General features: G+C 42.8%; 1 protein-coding gene and 1 pseudogene across 1 annotated transcript; one reads left to right on the forward strand and one right to left on the reverse strand.

Annotated features, from left to right (window-relative positions):
- The first annotated feature begins 905 nt into the window (after nt 1-905).
- Nucleotides 906-1442, forward strand: LOC124513098 (olfactory receptor 1P1-like; annotated as a pseudogene).
- A 19901-nt stretch (nt 1443-21343) lies between these two features.
- LOC124513518 (olfactory receptor 139) lies at nt 21344-22291 on the reverse strand. Its single transcript, XM_047081591.1, has one exon. The coding sequence runs from the start codon at nt 22289-22291 to the stop codon at nt 21344-21346; it is 948 nt and encodes a 315-aa protein (XP_046937547.1).
- Nucleotides 22292-25836: the final 3545 nt, after the last annotated feature.

A 25836-nucleotide genomic window follows, 5' to 3' on the forward strand; every position in this document is an offset into this window, starting at 1 on the left:
TCATCATCACCTACCATCAGGGAAATACAAATCAAAACTACACTGAGATATTACCTCACACCTGTGAGAATGGCTAAAATCAATACAAGAAACAATAGGTGTTGGCGAGGATGTGGAGAAACAGGAACACTCTTGCAGTGTTGGTGGGAATGCAAACTGGTGCAGCCGCTCTGGAAAACAGTATGGAGGTTCATCAAAAAGTTAAAAATAGAACTATCCTATGATCTCGCCACTACTAGATATTTACCCAAAGAATACAAAAATACTAACTTAAAGGGATACATGCACCCAGATGTTTATAGCAGCATTGTCTACAGTAGCTAAATTATGGAAAGCGCCTGTCCATCAGCCATTGAATGTCCATCCGCCGTCGAATGGATAAAGAAGTGGTATATGTGTACAATGGAATATTACCCAGCCATCAAGAAAATTGAAACCTTGCCATTTGCAATGACATGGGTGGAGCTAGGAGTATTATTCTAAGCAAAATAAGTCAGAGAAAGACAATTATCATATGATTTTACTCATATGTAGAATTTGAGAAACAAAATAACCAACCAGGTTGGGGGGGTGGGGAAGATAGAGGCAAACTAAGAAACAGAATCTTAACTAGAGAGAACAAATTGATGATTATCAAATGATAGGCGTGGCGGGGGGATGGGTTAAATAGGTGATGGGTATTGAGGGTAAGCACCAAGTGTTGTATGTAAGTGTTGAATCACTAAATTGTACACTTGAAACTAATATTACACTGTATATTAAGTAACTGGGATTTAAGTAAGGAGTTCAAAAAATTATTTATTTTCCTTTAACCTGAATTGCAGGGATATTGCTAATATATACGGAAATAGGCTTAGAGTTTTCGTGGGTCTCAGTGGAGATCTCTTTCTCTAGCTTCTGGGCTCATGGCAGGAGGGAACCAGACCAGGATCTTGGAGTTCCTCCTCTGGGGACTCAGAGCGGCCAGAACAGCAGCGCATCCTCTTCCTGCTGTTCCTGCAGACGTATGTGTTCACTGTGGCTGGGAACCCTCATTCTGGCCATTGGCACTGACGCACGTCTTCACACACCCATGTACTTCTTCCTCGCCAGCCTGTCCTGTGCTGACATCCTTTTCACCTCCACCACCGTGCCCAAGGCCCTGGTGAATATCCAGACCCAGAGCAGGTCCATTTCCTATGCGGGATGCTTGGCCCAGCTCTACTTCTTGACTTTTGGGGACATGGACATCTTTCTCCTGGCCACAATGGCCTATGACCGCTACGTGGCCATCTGTCACTCTTTCCACTGTACGATGGTCACCCCTGCCCTCCAGTGCTTCACCTTCATGGGGACTGCCTGCTCATGACCAGCCTTGTTGCCATGACCTACACCTTCCTCATACTCTTTTTCTTTCTGCTGTACATCGTCCCTGACTGTTTTGTGATCTGGGACCACAATGAAAGCATTTTTTCTCTGATATGCATTTGATGACTCTGTTCCCTTGCTCTTGGTGGAGTAATTGTTTTAGCCCTGATACTTATTGGTTTACTTTACTGAGATATAATTTATATACAGTAAACTGCATAGGTCAGTACGTTCAGTAAATTTTGACAAAATGTATTAACACGTTACATATTATCATATTATGATCATTATAGTCAAGATACTGCATATTTTCATTATCCTAGAAAGGGCCTCATGCTCTTTTCTAATAATCCCCCACCTTGAGGCAACTACTGATCTGATTTCTATCACCATAGGTTAGATTTACCTGTTCATGAGTTTCATATAAATGGAATCATACAGTATGTACATAGTATGTACTCTTTGTGGTTTGGTTCCTTCTGCCCAGCATGATGTTTTCAAATTCTTCTACAATGATGCATGTGTCAGTAGCTTGTGCTTTTTTTATTGCTGAGTCGTGTTCAGTTGTATGGATTTTTTTTTTTATTTTTTTTATTTTTATTTTTATTTTTTTTTAAATTTTTTTTTTTCAACGTTTATTTATTTTTTTGGGACAGAGAGAGACAGAGCATGAACGGGGGAGGGGCAGAGAGAGAGGGAGACACAGAATCGGAAACAGGCTCCAGGCTCCGAGCCATCAGCCCAGAGCCTGACGCGGGGCTCGAACTCACGGACCGCGAGATCGTGACCTGGCTGAAGTCGGACGCTTAACCGACTGCGCCACCCAGGCGCCCCTCAGTTGTATGGATTTATAGTGATAAATTTTTCTTACTCATTCTTCTATAGATTAATATTTAGGTCATGTCCAGTTTTCAGCAACTATAAATAAAGCTGCTATGCACAATATTTTTTCCTTTCCTTTCCTTTTTTCTTTCTTTCTTTCTTTCTTTCTTTCTTTCTTTCCCTTTTTCTTTCTTTCTTTCACTGCTATGCACATTTTATACAAGGCTACTTGTGGATATATTTTCATTTCTCCTTGATGTATACCTAGGAGGAGAACTGCTGGGCCAAAAGGTAGATGTATGTTTCACTTTCTTAGACCCTGCCTAATAGTTTTCCAAAATGGTTCTATCAGTTTATGCTCCCATTGGTCATGTTTGAGAGTTCCAGGTGCTCCACATCCTCATTAACACCTGACATTGTCAGTCTTTTAATTTTAGCCATTCTACCAGCCCTCTTATATCTTGACATCTTTTTCTTTATCTGTATTGTCTCAGCTATCTTCAGAATCTTTTTTTTTTTTTCCTAAGAGAAACACCAGTGGCTCCCACCTTGCTGTCAGCTCCCTGGTCTATGGGACAGCTCACTAGAGGAGATCCAGTAGCCACTGTTTTGTACGCAGTGAAAATATCCATGCTAAACATTTTCATCTAAAGCCCCAGGAACAGGGCTCCTGGGTGGCTCAGTTGGTTAACTCGTGGTTCATGAGTTCAAACCCTGTGTTAGGCTCTGTGTCAACAGCTCAGAGCCTGGCGTCTGCTTCGGATTCTTTGTTTCCCTCTCTCTCTGCCTCTCCCCTGCTCACATTCTGTCCTCTGTCTCTCTGTCTCTCAAACATAAATAAACAAAAAAAAAATTAAATCCCCAGGAACAAAGGCGCAAAGGACTCTCTGGGGTTAACTCTCAAAAGCCAAAATTTACTTTTCGTGGGTTAATTGAGGTGAACAAAGAATGCAAGCTCAGGAAAGAAGAGAGAAAATAAAACTAATAAAATGAGTAATTAATAATAATAATAACAGCTACCCCATTTAGAATACCTACTGGGCCTCACACTTACTGTTTATATATATTGTCATTGAATAATCCCAATAGTTCCATAAATTGGGCATTGTTATATTTGCTTTATAGATGATAAAACTGGGGCTCAGACATAAATTGCCATATGTCACACAGCTTGTATATTGAAGATCCGGGATTTGTACCCGGGCTTTTGACTCTGAGGGTGTAGCCCTGTCACCATTGTTTCCCAGAGACTTTCTTCTGAGAATTAGCATTCAGATTTCCTGGGGCCTCCTCTGGCTATCTGGCTAGTGAGAGAAATACATGACCCACTAAAGTCCTGGACATGAAGTGGGCTTCTTCATCTGACCTATTTAAATCTCACCAGTTCCACCTAAGCTAAAATAATTCTCAGAGAAGACCTTCTCCAGTTCAGCTTTCTCGCTTTAAACAAGGTGATCAGTGCTCATAGCAGGGTCCCTGAGGTTCTGGACTTAGCTAGGGTGGGAGAAGTAAGTGGAAACACCGGGATAAAGATGAAAGTGAGACTATCAACAGAGTGCTCACCCTGTGTCTATTCTCCATTCATAACAGGGCTATGATTTACCATTGGGGAAATTCCTTCATCCCATGGATGTGATCTTGGTTTGGGGCAGTAAACCCAGATGTGCTGACTTTGCACTATATTAAATTGAAGGGATAACTGGAGACTACTTCCAAGTGACCGTTTCTTTTCCCACTTAGTCCTTGGGATTTTGACGCTTATACAAGAATCGAATAGAATTGAAAAAAGACTAGGGCCATTCTAGTAGTGGTTCCCAGAAGAGATACTCAAAGGCTTCTTGTTATCAAGAACCCCTGAGGCTCCTTGAGTCCTATCTGTGCAAAGATGGCCCTTCCATCTTCTCTTTGGTACTGTGTTCTCCCCCCATATCTTTCCAACATATGTATATTTTTCCCCGAATAAGTAAGCTCGTCGATTTATGTTGCTTGTAATGAAAGAATCTGTGGCAGGGACAGTAGGGCCCACCATGTGTTCCCTTACATTTCCCAGTGTCTGCCACACTCAGGGTCAGGTTGTGAGCAGAAGCGTCGTGTCCCTTCTGGTCTAAGTTAAAAGCCCATGTACCTCCTCTATTCCGCTCTTCCCCGCTGTGGTGACCTCAGAGGTGTTGGGTTCTCAGTTCAAGATGATAAAGCCTCTGTCAACTTAGGTCCTTCAGCACAGCTCCACAGATGTACATCTGGCATGATTGAGAAATTAACATTGTTGTGTTAATCCCTGAGATTTTGAAGCCAATGGTTACCTCAGCATAGCCAACTGTATCCTTACTAAAATGAACACAAGTTGATAGGAACAAAATGTGACACATTCATTGCTGTGGCTTCTGACAAACATTCACCAAAGAACATTTGTCTTTGTCTCAATTTCTTCCACTTCCCCAGCAAAAAATATCGCTTCCTCTAGAAAGGTCTGTATCATCAGATCCAATATTATGTTTTTTTCAGTATACGTCTGAGTTTTATGTTTACTTTTTGTGATAAGCTCTGTGTAGTAAGATACATCCATCGTATTTTCTGTGGCATCACAGCATACTTCACGTAGAGCATGGAACAATAAATATTTATAGAATGAATGCAGCTTCCCAGATTTCTCCAGGAGTTATAGCACTGTTTTTCAGTGATCTGATGAACTGTATTAATACTATCTGGAGTTTGTTGTGGTCAAAGTAGCACTTGTTTCCATGACTTGGATTATGGGAGAGAGTCTTACCAGCTTAGGGTTTGGTCTGGGCTTGGCTAGATGCTTTCTTAGTTGTCATTTTTGCTGCTAATTTAAAAAAGTGTATTCTCTAGGTATAATAATGGAATTTCAACACAATCGTTATTTTAATTGTTAAACTAATTTATTTATTTTACCTTAACAGTGACATGTTCTGCATACTGATAAAAATGTTTTTAAAGCACTTCAGATCATCTGCTCTGTTCCAATTATCTTAGGGCCATAGCTTTTAAAAATTGATTCTGAAAAGAGAGGAGCGTAGGAAGGTGACAGAGTAGGAGGACCGTGGGCTCACACCATCCCATGTTTACAACTGGATATCATCCACATCTAAGTCAGTAAGCCCAGAGAGCAACCCAAAGACCGGCAGAACAAAGTCCACGACTAAATATAGAGGAGAAGCTGCATCTGAAAGATGAGGAAGGTCAGAAAGGCAGAGAGGGAGGCTGCTGGCGGGAGGGAGGCAGATTTGTGCAGGGAAAGGGCAGAGAAACAGCCCCTCACACCCGGGAGCTCACGGGGAAGACTAATCCCCATACCATTTGGCTTTAAAAACCAGAGGGGCTGAATTCCATACGTTTGTAAAACTAGTGGAACTTGGAGCCTGGAACTTTAAAAGTCAGCTGACTCAGCCCTGGGTGAGCTGGGGCGGGGGGTGGGGAATGGTAACTGTGTCACCACCCTTACAGAGACAGCAGCCGGCCCGGAGAGGCAACATGAAAACAGCAGTTTACACAATGCTGGGGCAAACGGGAGACAGATCTGTTCATACTGATTTCGGAGCATGTTGGGGAACTTCTCTGGAAATGAGAGAGCTGTCAGGAGCCGGTTAACCTCCCCCTCCCCCCAGCGCAAACGCAGAACCACCTGCAGGAGGTGGGGCCGCACAGACACTTCTAGCCTCAGCCCAGGGATCAGGGCAAATTTTGTTAAAGGCGCTGCCGTGTCTCATGGCCACGAGCTTCCTGTGGATGGTGGCCGGCGCCCACTCGTGCCGAGGGACACCTGGCCTGTTGACCAGGTTGCGGACGGCGCCTGGGCCGCCTGGGAGGAGTCTCCCGGTGTTCCCCGCGCTGAGGCTGCCACCTGGCGGCCGGGGCGTAGGTGGTGCTTTGCCCAGACGGGTTCCCGAGAGAAGGGGATGGGGCTCCAGGTGATGGCCAGTGACCTGGCCTTGGCGTCCTCACTCTAGCTCGTGGAGTTGGCCTGCCTGCGTGTGAGGCTTTGAAGAATGCCCGCCTGCGTGAGCGTTTGCCTGGTTACTGAAGCTGCGCTTTCATAATAGGTTCATTGACCACTTGGATGTCTTCTTGTGTGATATCCAAGTCCCGTGTGCACCTTTTTGTTGAGTTAATTTGTAGAAATTCCTTAGTTAGTTAGTTGTTTATATATATGTTGCCGTGATCTTCTCTCAGTCCGTGGCTTTCTTTTTATTCTCTTATCTGTATCTTCTAATGAACAGAAGCCCTTCATTTTAATGCAATCAGGTGGCTCAGTGTTTCCCCTTTATGATTGATATTTTTGCCTTATTGAAGACAATGTTCTCTATCCTGAGCCCTAAAGATATTCTGCTTTATTATCCACTTGAAGCTTTATTGTTTCCCAGCTACATCTAGATCTACAATCTACCGGAACCGGCATTTGTGTGTAGTCTGAGATATGGGTCCAATTTCATAGCTTCCTGTTTCGATATTCATTTGTGCCATACGATGTGTTGACAAGACCCTCCTTTCCCCAGTGCTTTGAAGTGCCACCTTTTGTTGTCAATCAAGTGTTTATTTGTGTGAAGATACTTCTGGACTCTGCTTTATTTTAGACTGGTTTATCTGCCTTTGTATCAATACTACACATCTTAATCGCTATGGAAAATGAGTCTCAGTGTCCAGAAAGTCCACCAGCTTGTTCTTCAAGCTATTTGGGGGCCTTTGCATTTTCCACAAAAATTTTAGCATCAGCTTCTCCAGTCCCTCTGCTTGCCTCCTCCCCACAACACACACCTGTTGAGGTTTGGTTTGGGACTGAATTAAACATATAGATCAAGCTGGGGAGAATCTACTTCTTCACATGTTATATTTTTCAGTGATGAACACGGATAAGCCTTCATTTATTTTTGTCCTTAAGGATTTCTCTCCATTATGCCGTAGAATTTCCATCTCAGGTTTTGCACATCTTTTATCAACTGTATTTCGGGACATTTGGTATTTTTGATGCTATTGTAAGTGCTATCTTTTCATTTTTATGTTTTATTTTTTTTTAATTTTTTTTCAACGTTTATTTATTTTTGGGACAGAGAGAGACAGAGCATGAACGGGGGAGGGGCAGAGAGAGAGGGAGACACAGAATCGGAAACAGGCTCCAGGCTCTGAGCCATCAGCCCAGAGCCTGACGCGGGGCTCGAACTCACGCACAGCGAGATCGTGACCTGGCTGAAGTCGGACGCTTAACCGACTGCGCCACCCAGGCGCCCCTCATTTTTATGTTTTAACTGTAAGTTGCTGATATGTAGACGTGTAGCTGAGTTGGTATCCAGAAATCCTACTAATCTCAATTATTAATCTCAATGGTTTGTCATATAATTTTTAGATTTTCTAAACACATAAAGGTATCATCTATGAAAAGTGATCATGATAGTTCTTCCTTTCCAAGTCTCATTATTTTAAATAATAAAATAATAACTTTGCCTTATCAAACTAGCAAGAACCTCCAGGAAAGTGCTGAATAGAAGCGGTGATAGCACTTGCTTTTGGTATCAGAAGGAAAGCTTGCAACATTTCTGTCTTAGTTGGGGCCACGATAACAGAATACCATAGATTGGGTGACTTATAAACAACAGAAATTTATTTCTCACGGTTGTGGACTCTGGGAAGTATAAGGATAAAGCACTGGCAGAATTTGTGTCTGGTGGGGACCTGCCTCCTGGCTCATAGATGGCCATTTTCTCACTGTGTTCTTACCTAGCAGAAGATATAGGAGAGCTCCCTGGGATCTCTTTTACAAAAGCACTAATCCCATTCATGAAGGTCCATCCTCATGACCTAATCACCGCCCAAAGGCCCCCCTTCCAAATACCATCACATTAGGGATTAGGTTTCAACGTATGAATTTTGGAGGGACACAAACATTCAGTCAACAGCAAGCATGATGTTCGCTGTAGGTTTTGGTAGATAATCTTCATTAAAGATGTTTTCTTCTATTCATAGTTTCTTCTATTCATAGTTTTATCCATGTTATTATCATGAATGGATATTTAATATTACCAAATGTTTTTTTCTGCATCTAATGACAAGATCAATTGATTTTTTCCCCCTCTTTTATTCTGTTAATTTGGTGAATGGTCCTGGCCTTTGAATGACACATCAACGCTGCCTATGTGGAACAAACCCAGCTTTCCAGCTTGTTGTAGTGAAGCTTCTATGTTATATATCGCTGTCTCATTTTATTTCAGATTTTTCCATAATGCTTATGATGACATTTGCCTGAAGTTTTCCTTCTTTTTCTTTTGTTACTTTATTTTAGAGAGAGAGAGAGAGGAAAGCACAGCAGGGGAGAGGGGCAGAGGCGGGGGGAGAGAGAGAGAGGGAGTAAGAGAATCTTAAGCAGTCTCCATGCTCGGTGTGGAACCGGATGTGGGGCTCAATCCCACAACCCTGGGATCGTGACCTGAACCAAAATCAAGAGTTGGACGCTCAAACGATAGAATAGAAATAAAAGAACAAATAAGAATAGAAAAAGGAAAAAAGATAAAAGAAATAATTTCTTCTACTGACCTTGATAGGTTTTGTTATCAAAGCCATTCTATTTTTATAAAACAGTTGGGGGATGAACTCTGCTTTTCTATACTCTAGAAGAGGTTGTGTAAAATTGGCATTATTTATTCCTTCAATATCAGGTGGAGATTCACCTGATGCTTTTTTGTCTGTGTTAAAAGTTTTTCAGCAAAGATTTAGTTTCTTTAAAAATTATAAAACTGTTCAGATTTCACATTTCTTCTTTTAAAAATTTTAACATTTTTTGGAATAAAGTTTTTCATACATACGTACAATCTTTTAAATGTTGGCAGCATCTGTGGTTATGTTCTCCTTTTTACGGTGTACATCATTTTGTGCCTTCTCTCTCTTATCAATTTTACTAGTTACACTTTTCAAAGAACAAATGGTGGCTTTGTCAATCTTCCCTGTGATGATATTTTTTTCTATTTTATTTATTTTAACTCACACCTTCATTTATTACCCTCACTCCTTCTTTGACTTTAACTTGTTCTTTTTTGTTTTAAACTTCTTAAGGTGGGTGTTTAGCTCATTGCTTATGGAAGTTTTTCTTCTTTCCTAATATGCAGTTAAGTGCTTTTGACAATCTTCAAGGTCCTAGAGAAAAAGGATCAGAGTTCAGGGTGTAATGAAACCCCCTTATTTGGGTTGGGATCCAGAAAGGCTATATTTTATTTATTCATTTAAAAATTTTTTTTAAATGTTTATTTTTGAGAGAGAGAGAGAGAGAGAGAGAGAGAGAGCATGAGAAGGGGAGGGGCAGACAGAGAGGGAGACACAGAATTCAAAGCAGGCTCCAGGCTCTGAGCTGTCAGCACAGAGCCCGATGCGGGGCTCAAACCCACGAACCTTGAGATCATGACCTGAGCCTAAGTTGGACAGTTAACCGACTGAACCACTCAGGCGCCCCTGGAAAGGCTATTTTAATAGCAAAGGGCGAACTAAAAATAAAAAAAAACTTCTGCAGAGACTATAGCACAGCTCCACATTATCTCAGTTCCCGAAGTTGAGTTGGGGTGATCCTGAACTTGTCGCCCCTTAGTCACTTGGCTGTGCCCTCTGAAATCAGTGAAGGGCTCCAGGGAAAAAGCCTGAATGGCCCCATTTCTGTGGGACTTCATCTTTCTCTGGGCTCTGTCCTGGCAGTTCTTCACTGTTTTTATTAGCTCTGATACCTTGAGGAATATATTTTAAATATTTTGTCCAGCTTTTTCAGTTGTCCCGAGAAGGAGGCTTAGTTCAAGTTACCTCACCTGCCATTACAAGAAGTGGAAGATGCATCTAACTCTTTATCCTTCACATGTGAGCTGACAGTTCCCTTCTCTGCCACCCACACTCTGAAAGCTTGTGGACTATTCTCTTAAATTCCAGTGACTTGAAATTTCACAATGATTGCTTTTGGATAGATCTGTTTTCATCCATTGTGCTTTGTATCTGGGCATTTTCTTGAGATATGGAAATCAAAAAAAAAAAAAACCACTTTACTTCCCCCACTCCCACCTCATTTCCTTTGTTCTCTCTCTAGGGAACTTTTACTATTCAGGTATTGAAATTTTGGGCTCTCTTTTAAAATCTCTGGTTTTACTGGAACCTGCTTCTTCATTCTTCATTAGAAAGGTCCTTCTTATTCCCAACCAGAATGATGGGCACATCGGGGTAGAAATGACTGGTCTCTGGGGTCCATTTTACTGGTGTTTTGAAAACTATTAGGGCAAACCACAAAGACGCAGGTCAGCACCACACTGGCATCTGGGTAGGAGAGAGGTCTCAGGAGGTCATAGTCTTCCTGCCCAGCCGTGTCCCACAAAACCAGCCCCACCTCCAAGTGAGCCAAGTAGCTCTCAAACACCCTAGCGTGTAACTGAGAACTGGTTCTTGACTAAGCAGCTCTTGCCACACCCGCTGTCACCCCTGGCCACAGTAAATGAAAGCAAGAAGAAGCATACTAAAACCTGAGCAGTCTCCAAAGAGAATCATTGGGTAAGGTATACTGAGCCTATTTTGGCCAATAAGTCAAATTCTTAACTGCTTTTCCATTCGATTTTCATCTGAGGAAGTGTGTGCTTGTCTTTCTGGAACCTAAATGTCCAATTGGGATTTGGAGAAAAGAAAGAGGAATGAAGTTAGACAAGGATATTAGAACCCATGTTTGCAGTCTAACCCAGGGTCAGTCTCTACTTGTTCGAGTAATTATCTTCGCAAGATACAGAAGACAGTAACCACTCTTCTAGGAGGAGGTGAGTTGGGGGTTAGGGTAAGAGTGAGAAGAGATGCAGTATTGGTTCATTCAGAATATTTACTGATGGCTCCTATGTGCACCAAGTTCTGGGGGAGTTTCTTTTTCTGTTTTAAATTTTTTAATGTTTATTTTTGACAGAAAGACAGAGTGCAAGTGGGGGAGGGGCAGAGAGAGAGGGAGACACAGAATCTGAAGCAGGTTCCAGGCTCTGAGCTGACAGCACAGAGCCCGGTGCGGGGCTGGAACTCACGGACTGCAAGATCATGACATGAGCCGAAGTTAGACGCTCAACCGACGGAGCCACCCAGGCACCCCAAGTTCTGGGGGAGTTTCAAGAAATAATACACAAATTCTTGATCTTGTGGAAAACTCTGTCCAGTCTAGAAGGGGGAAGAGTTAAGAGGAATTTCCAGTGTGAGCACAGTCTGGGCTCCCAGACAGCCTGATACTTGACACATTTTCAAACTGATATTCTCTATGTATTTATTCCAGTTTTATTTCTTGTGGAGTATAGAGTGGATTTTTATTGAATAAAAATTGCATGTCTCTCTCCCTTGGGTACCATTAATGGATTTAGCACCTGCATTGACTCATATAGCACATACCTTGACTCAGTAAAATAAAATTCTCTCTTTTTTTTTTTAGCTTTTTTGTCTTTTATTATGCTGACCAATGCTTATCATAAGATTATTAGAAAACATGGAAATGGATAAAGAAAAAATAAAGGTCATTCAAGATGCTACCAGCAGGTAATAAAATTCTCTTTTATTTCATGTTTCTTCCACTGTAGCTGAACACCACTAATTATATTCCTTAAAGACAGAAGAAGTTTATGTGGATATGGTTTTTAAGTTTTGTCAAAATGTGTATGGAAGTTATTCTTTTCTGATATTTCCATGAATTCTTTGATGCCCCTCCTCTCAAGAAGTAGAACTTAATTTCCAACCCCTAGAGATGGGCTGGACTTGATGACTCACTTCTAACAAAGAATATTGCACAAGTAATGGGAATCCCTTCCAAGATTTGATTCTGTGGCTTCCATCTTTTGGTGTTCCCTCTCTGTCTCTCTCACTCTCCTTCTCTCATCACTCTCTCTGGCAGAAGCCATGGCAAGAGCATCCTTATGGAGAGGCCCACATGGTGATGAATGGAAACTTCCAGTCCCAGTCAAGTCTTCAGAGGCTTGCCATGCCAACGGGTTTGACTACAACCTCATGAAAGACCCTGGGCCAGAATCACCCAGTTAACATACTCCTAAATACTTGACCCTCTGAAGCAGTATGAAATAATACTAGTTATTTTAAGCAGCTTTAAATATTATTCTTTTCCTGGCTTGCACATCCCTTCAGAAATGTTTAAAATTTAGATACTCAAAAAAAAAAAAAAAGACACTTATTCTCACTGAAAACCACTATGCTGTGAATTGTTCGGTTTTAGAATTTTAGCCCACTTCACCTGTTATATTCAGTTGACTAATACCTGATTGATGTCAAGACTGGTTACATGTCTTTATTTCCATATGCATGTCACAAAATATTGATCAAAGGTTGATCAGCACTGGCAAAGAGAGTTTAAAATTTTTCTACTGGACGGGGTGCGTGGGTGGCACAGTTGGTTAAGCATCTAGCTTTGGCTCAGGCCATAATCTCACGGTTCGTGAATTCAAGTCCCACATAGGCTCTGTGCTGACAGCTTGGAACCTGGAGCCTGCCTCAGATTCTGTGTCTCCCTCCCTATCTGCCCTTACCTGGCTCATGCTCTCTTTCTCTATCTCTCTCTCAAAGATAAATAAACATTAAAAACTTTTTTTAATTTCCACTGGAAATACACCGGAGGGCTTTGCATATTTCAGCAGGATGTGTGTTTGCTTTTCACCAGTTGTGAAAGAAGTTGCATGGGGAACTCTGGGCAGCTGGCTGATCTGGTCCCTGATCTAATTTAGGAGGTGTGGCAGGAAAGGCAGCATGGCACTGTCTTGAGGGCACCAGTAAGATCAGTTGGGGGTTGAGAGAAGCCAGGTGATATACCCTTAAACGAACTGAAAAAAAAAAAAAAAAAGAAAATGTTACAGAATATTTTTCTGTCAGAATTTTCCCCCGTGGCTGTCTTCATCTGTAAAATGAAAATTCTAACATTTGTCTCATGGGACAAATTTATTGTAAGGATTAAGTAACAAAATGTATGTATAAGCCTAGTTAGTCTCTGGCTAGTTGTTAAATACATGAAAATAAATAGGGGCTGTTATTAACAATAATAAAAACATACTGAAAAGATATCAAAGAACATTTTAATAGAATCATTTTTAAGCCTCCAAATTATTTAAAAAATATAATTGATGTGGAAATGTGTATACATTAAAGAAGTGACATTTCTACTGTAAAAATTTCCTTTTAGGAGCTGGTGTCTTGGTCATAAAAATTGTCTTGAGACTGAAAAAAACACACTGATACTTACATAGAAATAGACAACGGACAGAATGGAAGACACAGACCGTAAACACATTTTTGGATTTATAATAATTTGATGTGTACATAAATTAAGCAGTAATTATCATCATGCATAAATTAAGCATAAATTATTGAGGGAATAGAGGACTCAATAAAATATTTAACACTATGTTGAGGCATTGATTGTCCTTTTGAAAAAAAAGACCTCTTGGATGCATATAGTACACAATGTGGCCAAACCAATGTAGGAGAGGCTTAGGAGTTAAATACAAAACTCAAAATTGAAAAAATACAGGGGAACATATAAGCAAATATTTATCATAACTGTCAACAATGGCAGACATTCTAGGAACACACAGGATGCAACAAGGCTCAAAGGAAAAGGTCAAAAGATGTGACCACTTGAACGTTTAAAAAATTTTATGTAAAAAGTCACTCAAATTAAAATTAGGCAAATAATACTTGGAGAAATATTTGCAGAAAATATGAAAAGGCTAATATATTTAATCTTTAAAGATCTATTAGAAATTCATACCAAACAAACTAAAAAAAAAAAGAAAAAGAAAAAATGAAGTGAAAACACTGACATCTCCTTAGATAAATAAGCCAAGAACTGAAAGGCAATTTATAAAAGAGAAAAATGCAAACATGGTTAACAGAAGAAATTACTCAGTTTTACTAGGAAGCAGAAAAAGCAAAGTAAAATTATCATATATTTTTGCCTCTAAGATTAGAAATGATAAAAAAAAATAGTATTTGTGATGGTATGATGAAATAGACATGGATCATGGCCAAACGGATACCCTGTCACTTTCCTGTTGGTAAATAGTTTAACAAGACGTAGTAAGAGTCCTAAACTATTCATATCTAATATTAAAGCATTCACTTCATAATAGTAACAAAACTCTTATTTATTTAGAAATAAACTTAACAGAGGGGCGCCTGGTGGCTCAGTCTGTTAAGTGGCCGACTCGTGGTTTCCGCTCAGCTCATGATCTCGCAGTTCATGGGTTCGGCCCTGCATGGGGCTCTGCACTTCACGGAGCCTGCTTGGGATTTTCTCTCTCTCCCTCTCTCTCTGCCTCTCCCCTGCTTGTACGCTCTCTCTCTTAAAATAAAGAAATAAGCTTAAAAAATGTTTTTAGTGTTTATTTATTTTTGAGACACAGACAGAGTGAGTGGGGGAGGGGCAGAGAGAGAGGGAGACACAGAATTCAAAGCAGGCTCCAGGCTCTGAGCTGTCAACAAAAACCCTAATGGAGGGCTCGAACCCACGAACCGTGAGATCATGACCTGAGCCGAAGTCGGACGCTTAACTGAGCCACCCAGGCTCCCCTAAAGAAATAAGCTTTTATTTTTTTTATTTTTTTTTTTTTAAATGAAGTTTATTGACAAATTGGTTTCCATACAACACCCAGTGCTCATCCCAAAAGGTGCCCTCCTCAATACCCATCACCCACCCGTCCCTCCCTCCCACCCCCCATCAACTCTCAGTTTGTTCTCAGTTTTTAACAGTCTCTTATGCTTTGGCTCTCTCCCACTCTAACGTCCTTTTTTTTTTTTTTACCTTCCCCTCCCCCATGGGTTCCTGTTAAGTTTCTCAGGATCCACATAAGAGTGAAACCATATGGTATCTGTCTTTCTCTGTATGGCTTATTTCACTTAGCATCACACTCTCCAGTTCCATCCACGTTGCTACAAAAGGCCATATTTCATTTTTTCTCATTGCCACGTAGTATTCCATTGTGTATATAAACCACAATTTCTTTATCCATTCATCAGTTGATGGTCATTTAGGCTCTTTCCATAATTTGGCTATTGTTGAGAGTGCTGCTATGAACATTGGGGTACAAGTGCCCCTATGCATCAGTACTCCTGTATCCCTTGGGTAGATTCCTAGCAGTGCTATTGCTGGGTCATAGGGTAGGTCTATTTTTAATTTTCTGAGGAACCTCCACACTGCTTTCCAGAGCGGCTGCACCAATTTGCATTCCCACCAACAGTGCAAGAGGGTTCCCGTTTCTCCACATCCTCTCCAGCATCTATAGTCTCCTGATTTGTTCATTTTGGCCACTCTGACTAAGAAATAAGCTTTTAAAAAAGAAATATTAGAAAGGTGGAAGTGCTCATTTTTAAAAGACTTCAGAGCTCTTCTTTAGAGGCAATACTTGAATAAATTGATAGACCATACCATGTCCCTATCTGGAAAGATATATGGTAAAGCTGTCAATTCTCCCAAAACCATCTATAAATTTTACACATTCCAATGCAAATTTCCAAGGTAGAAGGTTCCAATCAGAAAAATGATTCTATAGTTAAACATGCAAGACTAATCAAGTCCATTTGGGAGGAAAGAGATCAACGAGAATGTGACGCGAATATGTGATTTCTAAAATGAGCTATGGGGGCGCCTGGGTGGCGCAGTCGGTTAAGCGTCCGACTTCAGCCAGGTCACGATCTCGCGGTCCGTGGGTTCGAGCCCCGCGTCGGGCTCTGGGCTGATGGCTCGGAGCCTGGAGCCTGTTTCCGATTCTGTGTCTCCCTCTCTCTCTGCCCCTCCCCCGTTCATGCTCTGTCTCTCTCTGTCCCAAAAATAAAATAAAAAACGTTGAAAAAAAAATAAAAAAATAAAATAAAATTAAAAAAAATAAAATGAGCTATGAATGAATGTGTATTCTAAAGCTACAGTGGTTGACACATTGTGGTACAGACAGAACGGAGTAACACAGTAGAAATTCCAGAAGCAGGCAACAGTGTACCAAAGCATTTGATGTTTGACAAAAGGAGGTACTTCAAATTATTGGGAACAGTCTTGGGACCTAAGCTATAGAATTAAAAAAATAAAGCTGTATCACTATGTCACATCATGTACGAAAATGAATTTGAGATGTCCAAATGTAAAACATAAAATGTAAAAAATAAAATCCTAAAATAAGCACTAGAAAATATAGATGAATATTTACATAAACTTGAGATGGGGAAAATAATTTCAAGTGTGATGGCAAAGACAGAAATCATAAAGTAAAATATATGCTTGGCTACAGAAAATGTTAAAAGTCAAAAACACCAATAGCATTAATAAGAGACAAATATAAATAAGGAAAATGTTGGCAGCATATATGAAAAACAGCTAACACTTGTGTTAACGTAAGAAGAAAAGCTCAACGTCCCTCACAAAGAAATGCAAAGTAAAACAGTAATGGGAAATAGTGATTCACTTATCATGTTGTAAAAACATTTTTGTAAATGGTAATAGCTAGGGTTGGTGAGGACCAGGGAATTAGCCCTGTTGCACTGAATTGGTAGAAAAGCCAAATGGTACAACCTGCCTATTGATAATTTGTCAATATTCATAAAAGTGTTGAATATACGTACATACATGCATATGGTCCGTTCAAGGAAACGGCTGTGCAAAGACATATCAAAGCCCTGCCTTTAAGAGTGAAAAACTGAAAGCAACCTGAACGGTCGAGGCAGGAATTTGATCAAGGAAATCCTGGTGCAGTTATAAAATGATGCACCCTGACAATGAAGCAGGTGTGCTTCTTAACATGGGATTGAAAACAACCAGGCTGTCCTGGGAGGGGGGAGGGAGAACACAGAGTTCTGGCTGTGAGAAGGTGGGAGAACAAAATGCTGAAAATCAGACAGCAAGTGAAGAAATGGGAGGCCGGTGTTTGCAGGGAGGCTGAGACCCCTGACCAGGCATTCTCGGTTTGAACGCATCCTCCCTCTACTCACAACTTTGCTAAAGAGTCTTACTAACGACACTATTGCAACCACCCATCACTAATTGGCCTCCTCCACTGTCCTCCCTGAGGTCTAGTTTCTTTCTGACTTAAGGACCAAAAAGAAAGGAAGTCTTCTCTGGGCATCCCTTCCCTCTGGCCTTATTAGCAGAGATGCAGAAGACAATCAGCAAATCCCACCTTCCCTTAGCCCCTAGGCTGCGTTATCCTGAACTCTCACTTGGGAGCTAATTAGAAGATTCTGTTTGTGGATCTTGGAAGGACTACATTCCCCAATCCTGACCCTGGCTGTCTCGGCGGGAAACCTTCATTAGAGCAGTTCCTGGGTGGGTGGGACTCCTGAGGTCCTGCGGAGGCTGGGGAAGTTAGCAAAGTTTATCAATTAGCTGTCTCTTGTGAATAGACCAAAAGATACTGAGGTGTCTGGGGGCCCAAGAGATTCATCATGCTCCCTCCCGTGGTGTGGGGGAAGGGGTGCAGGGCAGCAGCTTCTACAGCACTGAGTCCTTCACCAGCTCATTCAAGGGAGCTGAAGGCCAGTGCAGTACAAAGGGCCTAGCGCTGGCTGGGAAAGCCGGCATTTTCGCGGGGAAAATCCCTGCTCTGGTCCATAGTAGAGAGAGGACACAAACACTAGAAATCTGGCAATGCCTTCTACTTGAACCCGATGGAATTTTCACATCACCTTCACTCTGCACTTGTCAACTCAATAATTCTGTATTTCAATTCATTGAATGCTCCGAATAATCATTTGAAGCGCATGTTATGATGCCCTGTGCATAGATGAGAAAAGTGGGGCCCGCAGAGAGGAAGTGGCCTGCCCAGTGTTACACAGCTAGCTCGTAGCAGTGTTAGCCCGGAAGCCGGGTCTCCTAACTTGACCACAGCGTATTCAATTTAACTAGGAGCATGGGCTTCTCACCTTGCTGCCTGGCACATAGAAGATGCTTGCTTTATTTTCTCTTCCCCGAATCTTACCCTGGACAGCTACCTGTCATACCAAATATAAGGTCGGAATTCTTTTAGGCCCTGAGAGCATCATCTAACCAGGTCCCTCAAACATAAAAAACTCTGAAAACAGGTTACATATTATTTGGCTCATGTTCCAAGATTCCTTTCCAGGCTCTCTTCTTCCTGTTTCAATCATTATTAGCTCTCAGGCCTTCATGCCTCTGCCTGGCCCACTGCTACTACCTCTCCAGTTGCTGAAGACCAAGAACCGACTTTTACACACCACAGGTCCAATACCCATCAATCAATTGTTCCTGGGCTTGTACCCTGTTTTCAACCTTATCCTTGTCCATTTAATTGCCCGTGGTCCCTTATTTTCCCTCAGCCTTTGGCAACCTATGTGGGTCTGAGTATCACATGGCAGGTGAGTGAAAAAAGCCAAGATATTTGGAAGGGACTAATTACAGATGAAAGGAATTGATGCTCCTAAAGTTCATGTAGCCTAAAGTAAAAGAGGCTGGATTCGAACCCAGGTCTCCATATGTCCTGTCTAAAGCTCTCTCCACTCAACTACACTGCCTTTCCCATTTCTGAGACTCGCTGCATCTAGAGTCATTATCACCGTTTAGTTTTGAATTCTTTGATGATTTATTAGAAGCAGGTTGGGAGGGAGGCAAAAATACCGCATCAGGAGTTGGCAGTTGGAGGCTGCCCTACCTACTAAGTCTGTCTACGGCCTCTGGAAAATCACTTGGCACGTCTGTACCTTTGCTTTTTTTTAATCTGCAAAGTGAGGATAATAGACGCTGGCCTTCCTACTCTGCAATCCTGGCCCTGGTTGTGGGTGACACTCAACTATGCAGTTACAATATTCAAATGAGAATAGATTTCAGAGTGTTCCGTAAATACTGTTGTGTGCTAATAGAATGAAAGAGAAAACCTACTACTTTTATAATTTTCTTGAGTCCTAAGAGTGCCTCTCTCTGTGATGGACAAATGGTTAAGCCTCTTGATGGAGAAGGAAGCATGATTGGGATGCATATGAGAGCATCTTCCACTACTCCTATGTAGATGCCCAATATGTATAAAATGACATCTGCTGAGCTTGACAGATGGGTCCTGGACGTCCTCAAAAGTTCACAAAGTAACCGATGACATCTGTAACATGTTTCTTTGGATGTGGGCTCTCTGAAGTCAGGGTGGTGATATGGTTAGAAGTTGTCTTTCGGTGCCAGGAGTCCACAAACCTTTGTCTGCAGCACAGGGAACTAGGAAAGGTCAAAATGGGTCCCCACCAAGATTAGTCACTACTTCTGAGTAGAATTACATTGGTGTGGAATGGAGGGTACAGTTCAAATGGTCAGGGCCAGGAAGGGCATGGAGGAGGGAGGAAGGGCCCACCGAGGGTATTCTCCTAGGATAGGGATCGTTTGGAGGAGCAAGATGGCCAATGACTGGCTTATGTCTCTCCCAGGCGCCCAAATCTTGACCAGGTGAACCCAATGGCCTTCTGTTGGATGGACAAGCCAACTTACTATTTTTCTCAAGGATGAGGATGACAGAGGACACTTTGAAGGCCGGAGATAAAACACTACAGTCCATTCACCCTACCCTCCCAACTCCGCATTGTCACCATTAGCATTTTTTACAATTTATTTTTTGTCGTTGTTGTTTAAGTTACAGAACCCAGGGAAAAAATTCAAATAAAAATACACAAAATAAAAGCTGAAGTGTTTCTCCAGTCCCCACAGCCCTACCCTCCTCCACAGAGGGAAGGTAGCACTGTCTAAGCTCAGGGGTTGTTGTCCGGGATTTTTTGCCTACTCACCCCCTCTGCCCCCGCACACATATCACATTATCGTCACTTTCCAAATTTAGCAATAGATGCTATACACCTTTTCATGTCAATACATTCACATTTCTTTTTAAACAAAAAGAGGCTTTATTAGTAAAATGATTTACATGAAACATGAATTGCTCATATTTGCATAGCAGAGTCAAAAACTATACAGTTCAGATTTCCCTGGGGAAGAAATGGCTTTGTGAAACATGATCACACCTAGTTAGGCTAAATAACAAAATTCACAATATCTAAAGGCAGGCCTAAAAAAACCATGCACTTCAGAACATGAATTAAAGACAACCACTTTGTCATAGCACATGATGACTCGTTTATTATTACCCCTCCCCTGTCGCGTGCTCTAAGTTAAGTGGATCCCGGTTTCTGGGTGTTACGGGATTGCACACCCTGGTGCTCTGTGCTCAGCTTTGCGAACTAAATGCTCTCTTCCTAATTCTCTGCAGGCAGGAGACTCTTCTTTGGCTGTAGCTTCAGGCAGGATTCTCTCAGTTCACACGGTTTGGAAAGTGTTGCTCTTTTATGGCAAACTCAGCGATTGCCTTTATTTCATCAAAAACAGTGGGTTCTTTTTCTTTCATATCCAGTATCTTCCTCATATTGCCCCCCTCCTCCTTCTTTTTTGGCCTGAAAATGTCCATAGTACCTTCATTTCACCAAAAGTTGCCCCAGCTGTGTCCTACAATTTCGTATCAAGATGAGTTTGTTGGACTTTGAGAGGGGCGCCTTACTATTCTGAGTGCTCCTTCTCCTGAAACATGCTCCGTCCTCACATTTTTGGTGCAGGAGCTGTGGGAGTCAGTTCGCACATGGACATGAAAATGTGGTGTTCCCACTAATGATTACTCAGGATGGGGACACTGGTTTGCGGAGCCCGCATGTGGCAACGTTGCTCTGAAGAAGATGCTGGCAGGGTGTTCGGACAGGTCCCAATGCCCCCTCCTAGGCTATGTCAAACCTCAATTTAATGACACAATCCTGGGTTTATTTCCTGATGAAGAATCTTCTAAAAACCACACCCCCTACTCTGGTACGAACATATTTTGTCTTAAAAGGTGAGTGGAGGGTACAAACATTTTGCTTTTATTAGCATTTTAAATATATTTCAGCTGAACACTCACTGAACTTAAACAAATAGTTGATTTGTGTCCCATTTCCTGACCCACATTATAATTTTCTCCCACCTGACTTTAATCCATCTCCTACCAGCTTTAGCTTTTCTCCCCAATCCAAGATAAACCATCCTCTACTCTGGTCCATACTATCTACTTTCCTCCCATCCCTCAACCCACCCACGAAGATACCTGTGACCGACATCATGCCTTCAGCATGGGAAAGCCAGGGGGTGCTCTAGGAGGGAGGGGTATTTTGATGCCCTGCCTTCTCATTCAGGAGGCCGCTTCCCCATCAGCACCCTTTTCAGGGCGCCCTGCACATCAGGGTTCCGGAGGCTATAGATGAGTGGGTTCAACATGGGGCTGAGGATAGTATTGAGGATCCCAATCCCTTTGTCTTTGTCTGAGGCTGACACTGAGCCCAGACGCATGTAACTGAAGAAGCCAGTTCCATAAAAGATACAGACCATGGTGAGGTGGGAGCCACACGTGGAGAAGGCCTTCTTCCTCCCCTCTGCTGAACGGATTCGTAGCACTGCAGCTGTGACGTGGGCATAAGACACTGAGATGAGGATCATGGGGAACACCCCCATGAAAGTGGCCCCCACAAAAAGCAGCTGCCCATTGAGGTGGATACTGGAGCAGGAGAGCTGGAAAAGGGGTGGGAGGTCGCAGTAGAAGTGGTTGACCACATTAGGGCCGCAGAAGTCAAGCACAGACACAGCCACTGTGTGAGTCAGAGCATTGATAAAGGAGATAGTGCAGCAAATGGCCACCAGGGCACCCCGGACTTCACGGCGCATGCGGGTGCTGTAGGTGAGGGGCTGGCAGATGGCCAGGTAGCGGTCATAGGCCATGGCTGTCAGGAGGTGACAGTCCACACCGGCCAGGAGGTGGAAGAAGAAGAGCTGTGAAATGCAGGCAGCGTAGGGGACTCTGCACTGGGGGGGCAGGAGACATGCTAGCATTGGAGGGACAGTGACAGTGATGCATCCAATGTCCAGCAGAGATAGGTTCCCCAAGAAGTAGTACATGGGAGTGTGGAGTTTGGGCTCCACAAAGATGGCAGCCAGGATGCTGAAGTTGCCCCCTATGGTGAGTACATAGGCAAAGAGGAAGACGACAAAAAGGATGGGTTTCAGTCTTACGTTTTCTGTCAGGCCAAGAAGGATGAACTCAGTGACAGTTGTCCTGTTCGCCCAGGCGCCTGGCTCCATAGGCTGCTGCTGCTGAGCTCTGTAGTGGGAGAAGACCTGAACCTGCCAGAGAAGGAAAGAGACACACAGTAGGCACCTAATCTGTGGCTACTGGATGCTGGGGTAATATGGCGTGGGCACCTACCAGCCTAGAGCTTAAGCAGTCTCCTGGAGGGCCCCACGATGCCAGACATGGACCTTTAATTGCTGTTTCAGGCTGAGATCCAGGGGATCCTAGGGAAGGGGCTGGGGCAGAGAAACTACTCTGGGGCCCAGGACACTGACTATTTACCAGCATTTTAACAGCTATTAAGGTTGTATCTGTGTGTAGTGCTGAATAGCAGTTCTGACTAGCTCAGTGAATAGATGAATAGATGAGGTTGTAGAAAGCACAATATAGGAGAGTAGGAACAATCTAAAGAAGGGTAGGAGGACAAGATCTCACAAAATCAAGAAGAGATGCAAAGGGAGAGTGAGCAAAGAGAGGAGCAAGGAGCAGACCAAAGTACAGAAGCACTCGGACGCTAAATACGGAAGGACACGAAGGTGACTTAAGAAAGCGCTGAAAGTATAAACTCTGAGAGCTGTGCTAAGAACTTCATATTTATTTTCTTATTTAATTTTCATAGATCTCTGTGGGGTAACTGCTATTATATTGGTGTAATCCGGACCCTGGGGTTTTTAAAGGTTAAATAAGTAGTCCGGGGCTGTAAAGTAGGGTCTCAAACTCAGGACTGTCTGACTCCCTAAATCGACACCTGTACTGCCTCTTACAGAACTTGGGTGTATTGTTACTGAGGCTTTATAAATGACATTGTGTGCTACAGAGAGGAAAGGTTTTCCTAAGTCTTCAGGTCTTGGTATCACTACAGCTATTGAAAGAAGTCAAGATCCCATCCATCCATCCATCCATCCTTTTATTCAATTGTTGTCTATTTGTTGAAGGTTGTAGATTCTGCATATATTTTGACGGTGGAACTAACAGACCAGGCATGAAGTGTGAGAGAAAGAGAAGTACAGGGATGATTCCAAGATTCTTGGCCTGAACAACTGGAGTTGCTATTAAGAGATATGGGGAAGAATGATGATTTTTTAGGGGGTGGGATGGGAGATCAGGAGATTTGCCAAGGGAAAATAGGGCAGCTGAAGTCCCAGGGAACATTTAGCCAGCTTCTACTCTATTGCACATAGTGAAAGTTCCGTTTACCTAACAAATCCTTGGACAACTGAGGAGTGAAGCCATGAAGTCAAAAGTTCTTTCATGGGACTGCATCAGTGGCTCTGGAAAGGTAGCTTTGGGGCCTCCTTCTGCTTGACTCTTGCCTCTGCTAGGCCACCCTTTGTCCAGGACTGTGCTAGTGCTCCCTTCTAACTAGAACATTCTCTCTCTTTCACGCATCACGACTCCATCCTTCAAGGCTCAGTCCTGGGTCATTGTCCCATCATCTCAAAGAAATCTTCCTTATGCACCCCAGTTTTTAAAAAAATTGTTTTCATGTTTATTTATTTTTGAGAGAGAAAGAGAGAGAGAGAGAGAGAGAGAGCAGTGAGCAGGGGAGGGGCAGAGAGAGAGGGAGACACAGAATCCAAAGCAGGCCCCAGGCTCTGAGCTGTCAGCACAGAGCCCAACGTGGGGCTCGAACTCACAAACCGCGAGATCATGACCTGAGCCGAAGTGAGACGCTCATCTGACCGAGCCACCCAGGCGCCCCCTTATGCACCCCAGTTTTTAACTGATCTTTCCCTCCTCTGATGAGATCATTGATAACCTGGATCATTCTAGCACTTGCATATGGAGAAAGGGTAGGGAACTGAACCATTGTGAGGAGTAGGTTACAGAGTCACGACTTGGACCACTCAAAATCGATAGCACAAGACACAGAATGTAGATTATGCTAACAGGCTACCACAGGAGACTCTACACTACTCCTGGCACCTCCATTCTGTCCTTTTCTGTGAAAACCGTTGGCAATCTGTTGGGCTCAAACTCTGTCGGGCCAGCGCCGACCCTCAGTGGGAGAAAGAAGACTGCTAGTCTCTCACAGGTTATACCTTCCTTTCCAGAATCTACCTCCCACCTGGGACCACCACCGGTCCCCTCAGTGGGAAGCCAGCCACTGACACTGTACATTTGGGTTCTGTTTTCTATCGCGATGCCGGGCAAACTTTAGCTCTGCCAAGGGCTACACTCACAGATTAGAGTGGCAATGCCTCCTTTGCCCTAAACAGATACGTGTCTCCTAGATGCACCTCTCCAGAATGCTGGAGGTAGGGCAGGGATCATGGCTTGTCCATCAGATACAGCTTTTCTGGTCAGACTGTTGTAAAGGCAACATGTAAGGAGAAAAGGTGCTCTTGCCTTCAAGGAAATCACACTGTAGTGATTGTGGAGTTCTAAGAGAGGTTCATAGGTCGCCTACCTGGATCAGAAGGACTGTAAATAAGAAAGCCTTCAGCTGAACTGGTGGGAGGAGACAGGGACACTTGGAAGACTTGAGCTCCCTGAGCTTTAGGAAACAGAGGACCTGACAGCCACTATCTGACGAAGGAGACAGGACATGTAGATAACAAGACTCAGATTTCACCAGTATCAGCAGTTAAGAAGGGCAAGTTAAATTTCCTTAATAAAGGAAGAGGGACTTGCTCCGTTTACTGAAATACAACAGAAAAAAAATTACTACTTTGTGTTGAAAAAGCATAGGAAAAAGACCTCTGAGTATAGCAGGGTTCTTTCTCACAGATACCACCCCTCTCTTTCCCTCTGAGGTCGGCTGTGGGTTTTCTTGAGGCTGGGAGTGGTTTTTTTAGCCGCCAAGGAGGTCTCCTGTGCACAGATTTGAAGGCAGCGATTGCTGCCGGATGAAGGAGCCTAAGGGTTTCTCCCAACCCTTCTTGCCTTCGTTCTATAAAAAGCAAATGGGCAATAATCCCTTCCTCATTGTTCGCCTCTTCCTGTTCCATGATTGGAGAGGATAAATTTCTTCCATTGTGAGTTGGTCCCATGCATATAATCCCTCCCCCAGTGCTGAGGAGGCCCAGCAAAGTGTAGCCTTCGAAGTCAGCTTATGACTAACAAGAGAGGGTTTCCTGGGGATGCTGGGATTGGAGTGACAGCCAGTGACAGGTAACATTTATCAAGTACTTTGTACCCAAGTTGCTTTTATGTTTTCCCTCATTCAGTCCACACAAAAAGCCTGTAAGGGAGGTAATAATAATAACTGAGACTTAATTAGATCTTACTATGTGTTAAGCAATGTTCTGAATATTTTACCTGTATTACCTCATTTAATCTTAAATAAGCCTCTGAAGTAGATACTATTATAATCCCCATTGTACAGACAGAAAACTGAGGCACAAAGAGGTAAGGTAGTTTGTCCACATTTAGGCAGACAGTGAGGAGCAGAGCTGGGGGTCTGACCAAAGGCGGCAGGGGACACATCAAGAGTGCCCCAACACCTGCCACTTCTGGGACAGGCAGGTTATTTGGTGAGAAGGGAGTGGGTATTTGTCGGGATCCCTTGTCACCAGAGGAAATGTCCTCACAAGATGGATTTTCCTAGTTTAAC

The sequence above is a fragment of the Lynx rufus genome, unplaced genomic scaffold (genome assembly GCF_022079265.1).
Source record: "Lynx rufus isolate CCGP_SWC_20201006 ecotype Redwood Valley unplaced genomic scaffold, mLynRuf1.p SCAF_18, whole genome shotgun sequence".
Taxonomy (NCBI): Eukaryota; Metazoa; Chordata; class Mammalia; order Carnivora; family Felidae; genus Lynx; species Lynx rufus.

Coding starts and splice junctions, on each gene's coding strand:
- LOC124513518 (XM_047081591.1), bottom strand. CDS start 22,291: ATGGAGCCAGGCGCCTGGGCGAACAGGACAACTGTCACTGAGTTCATC.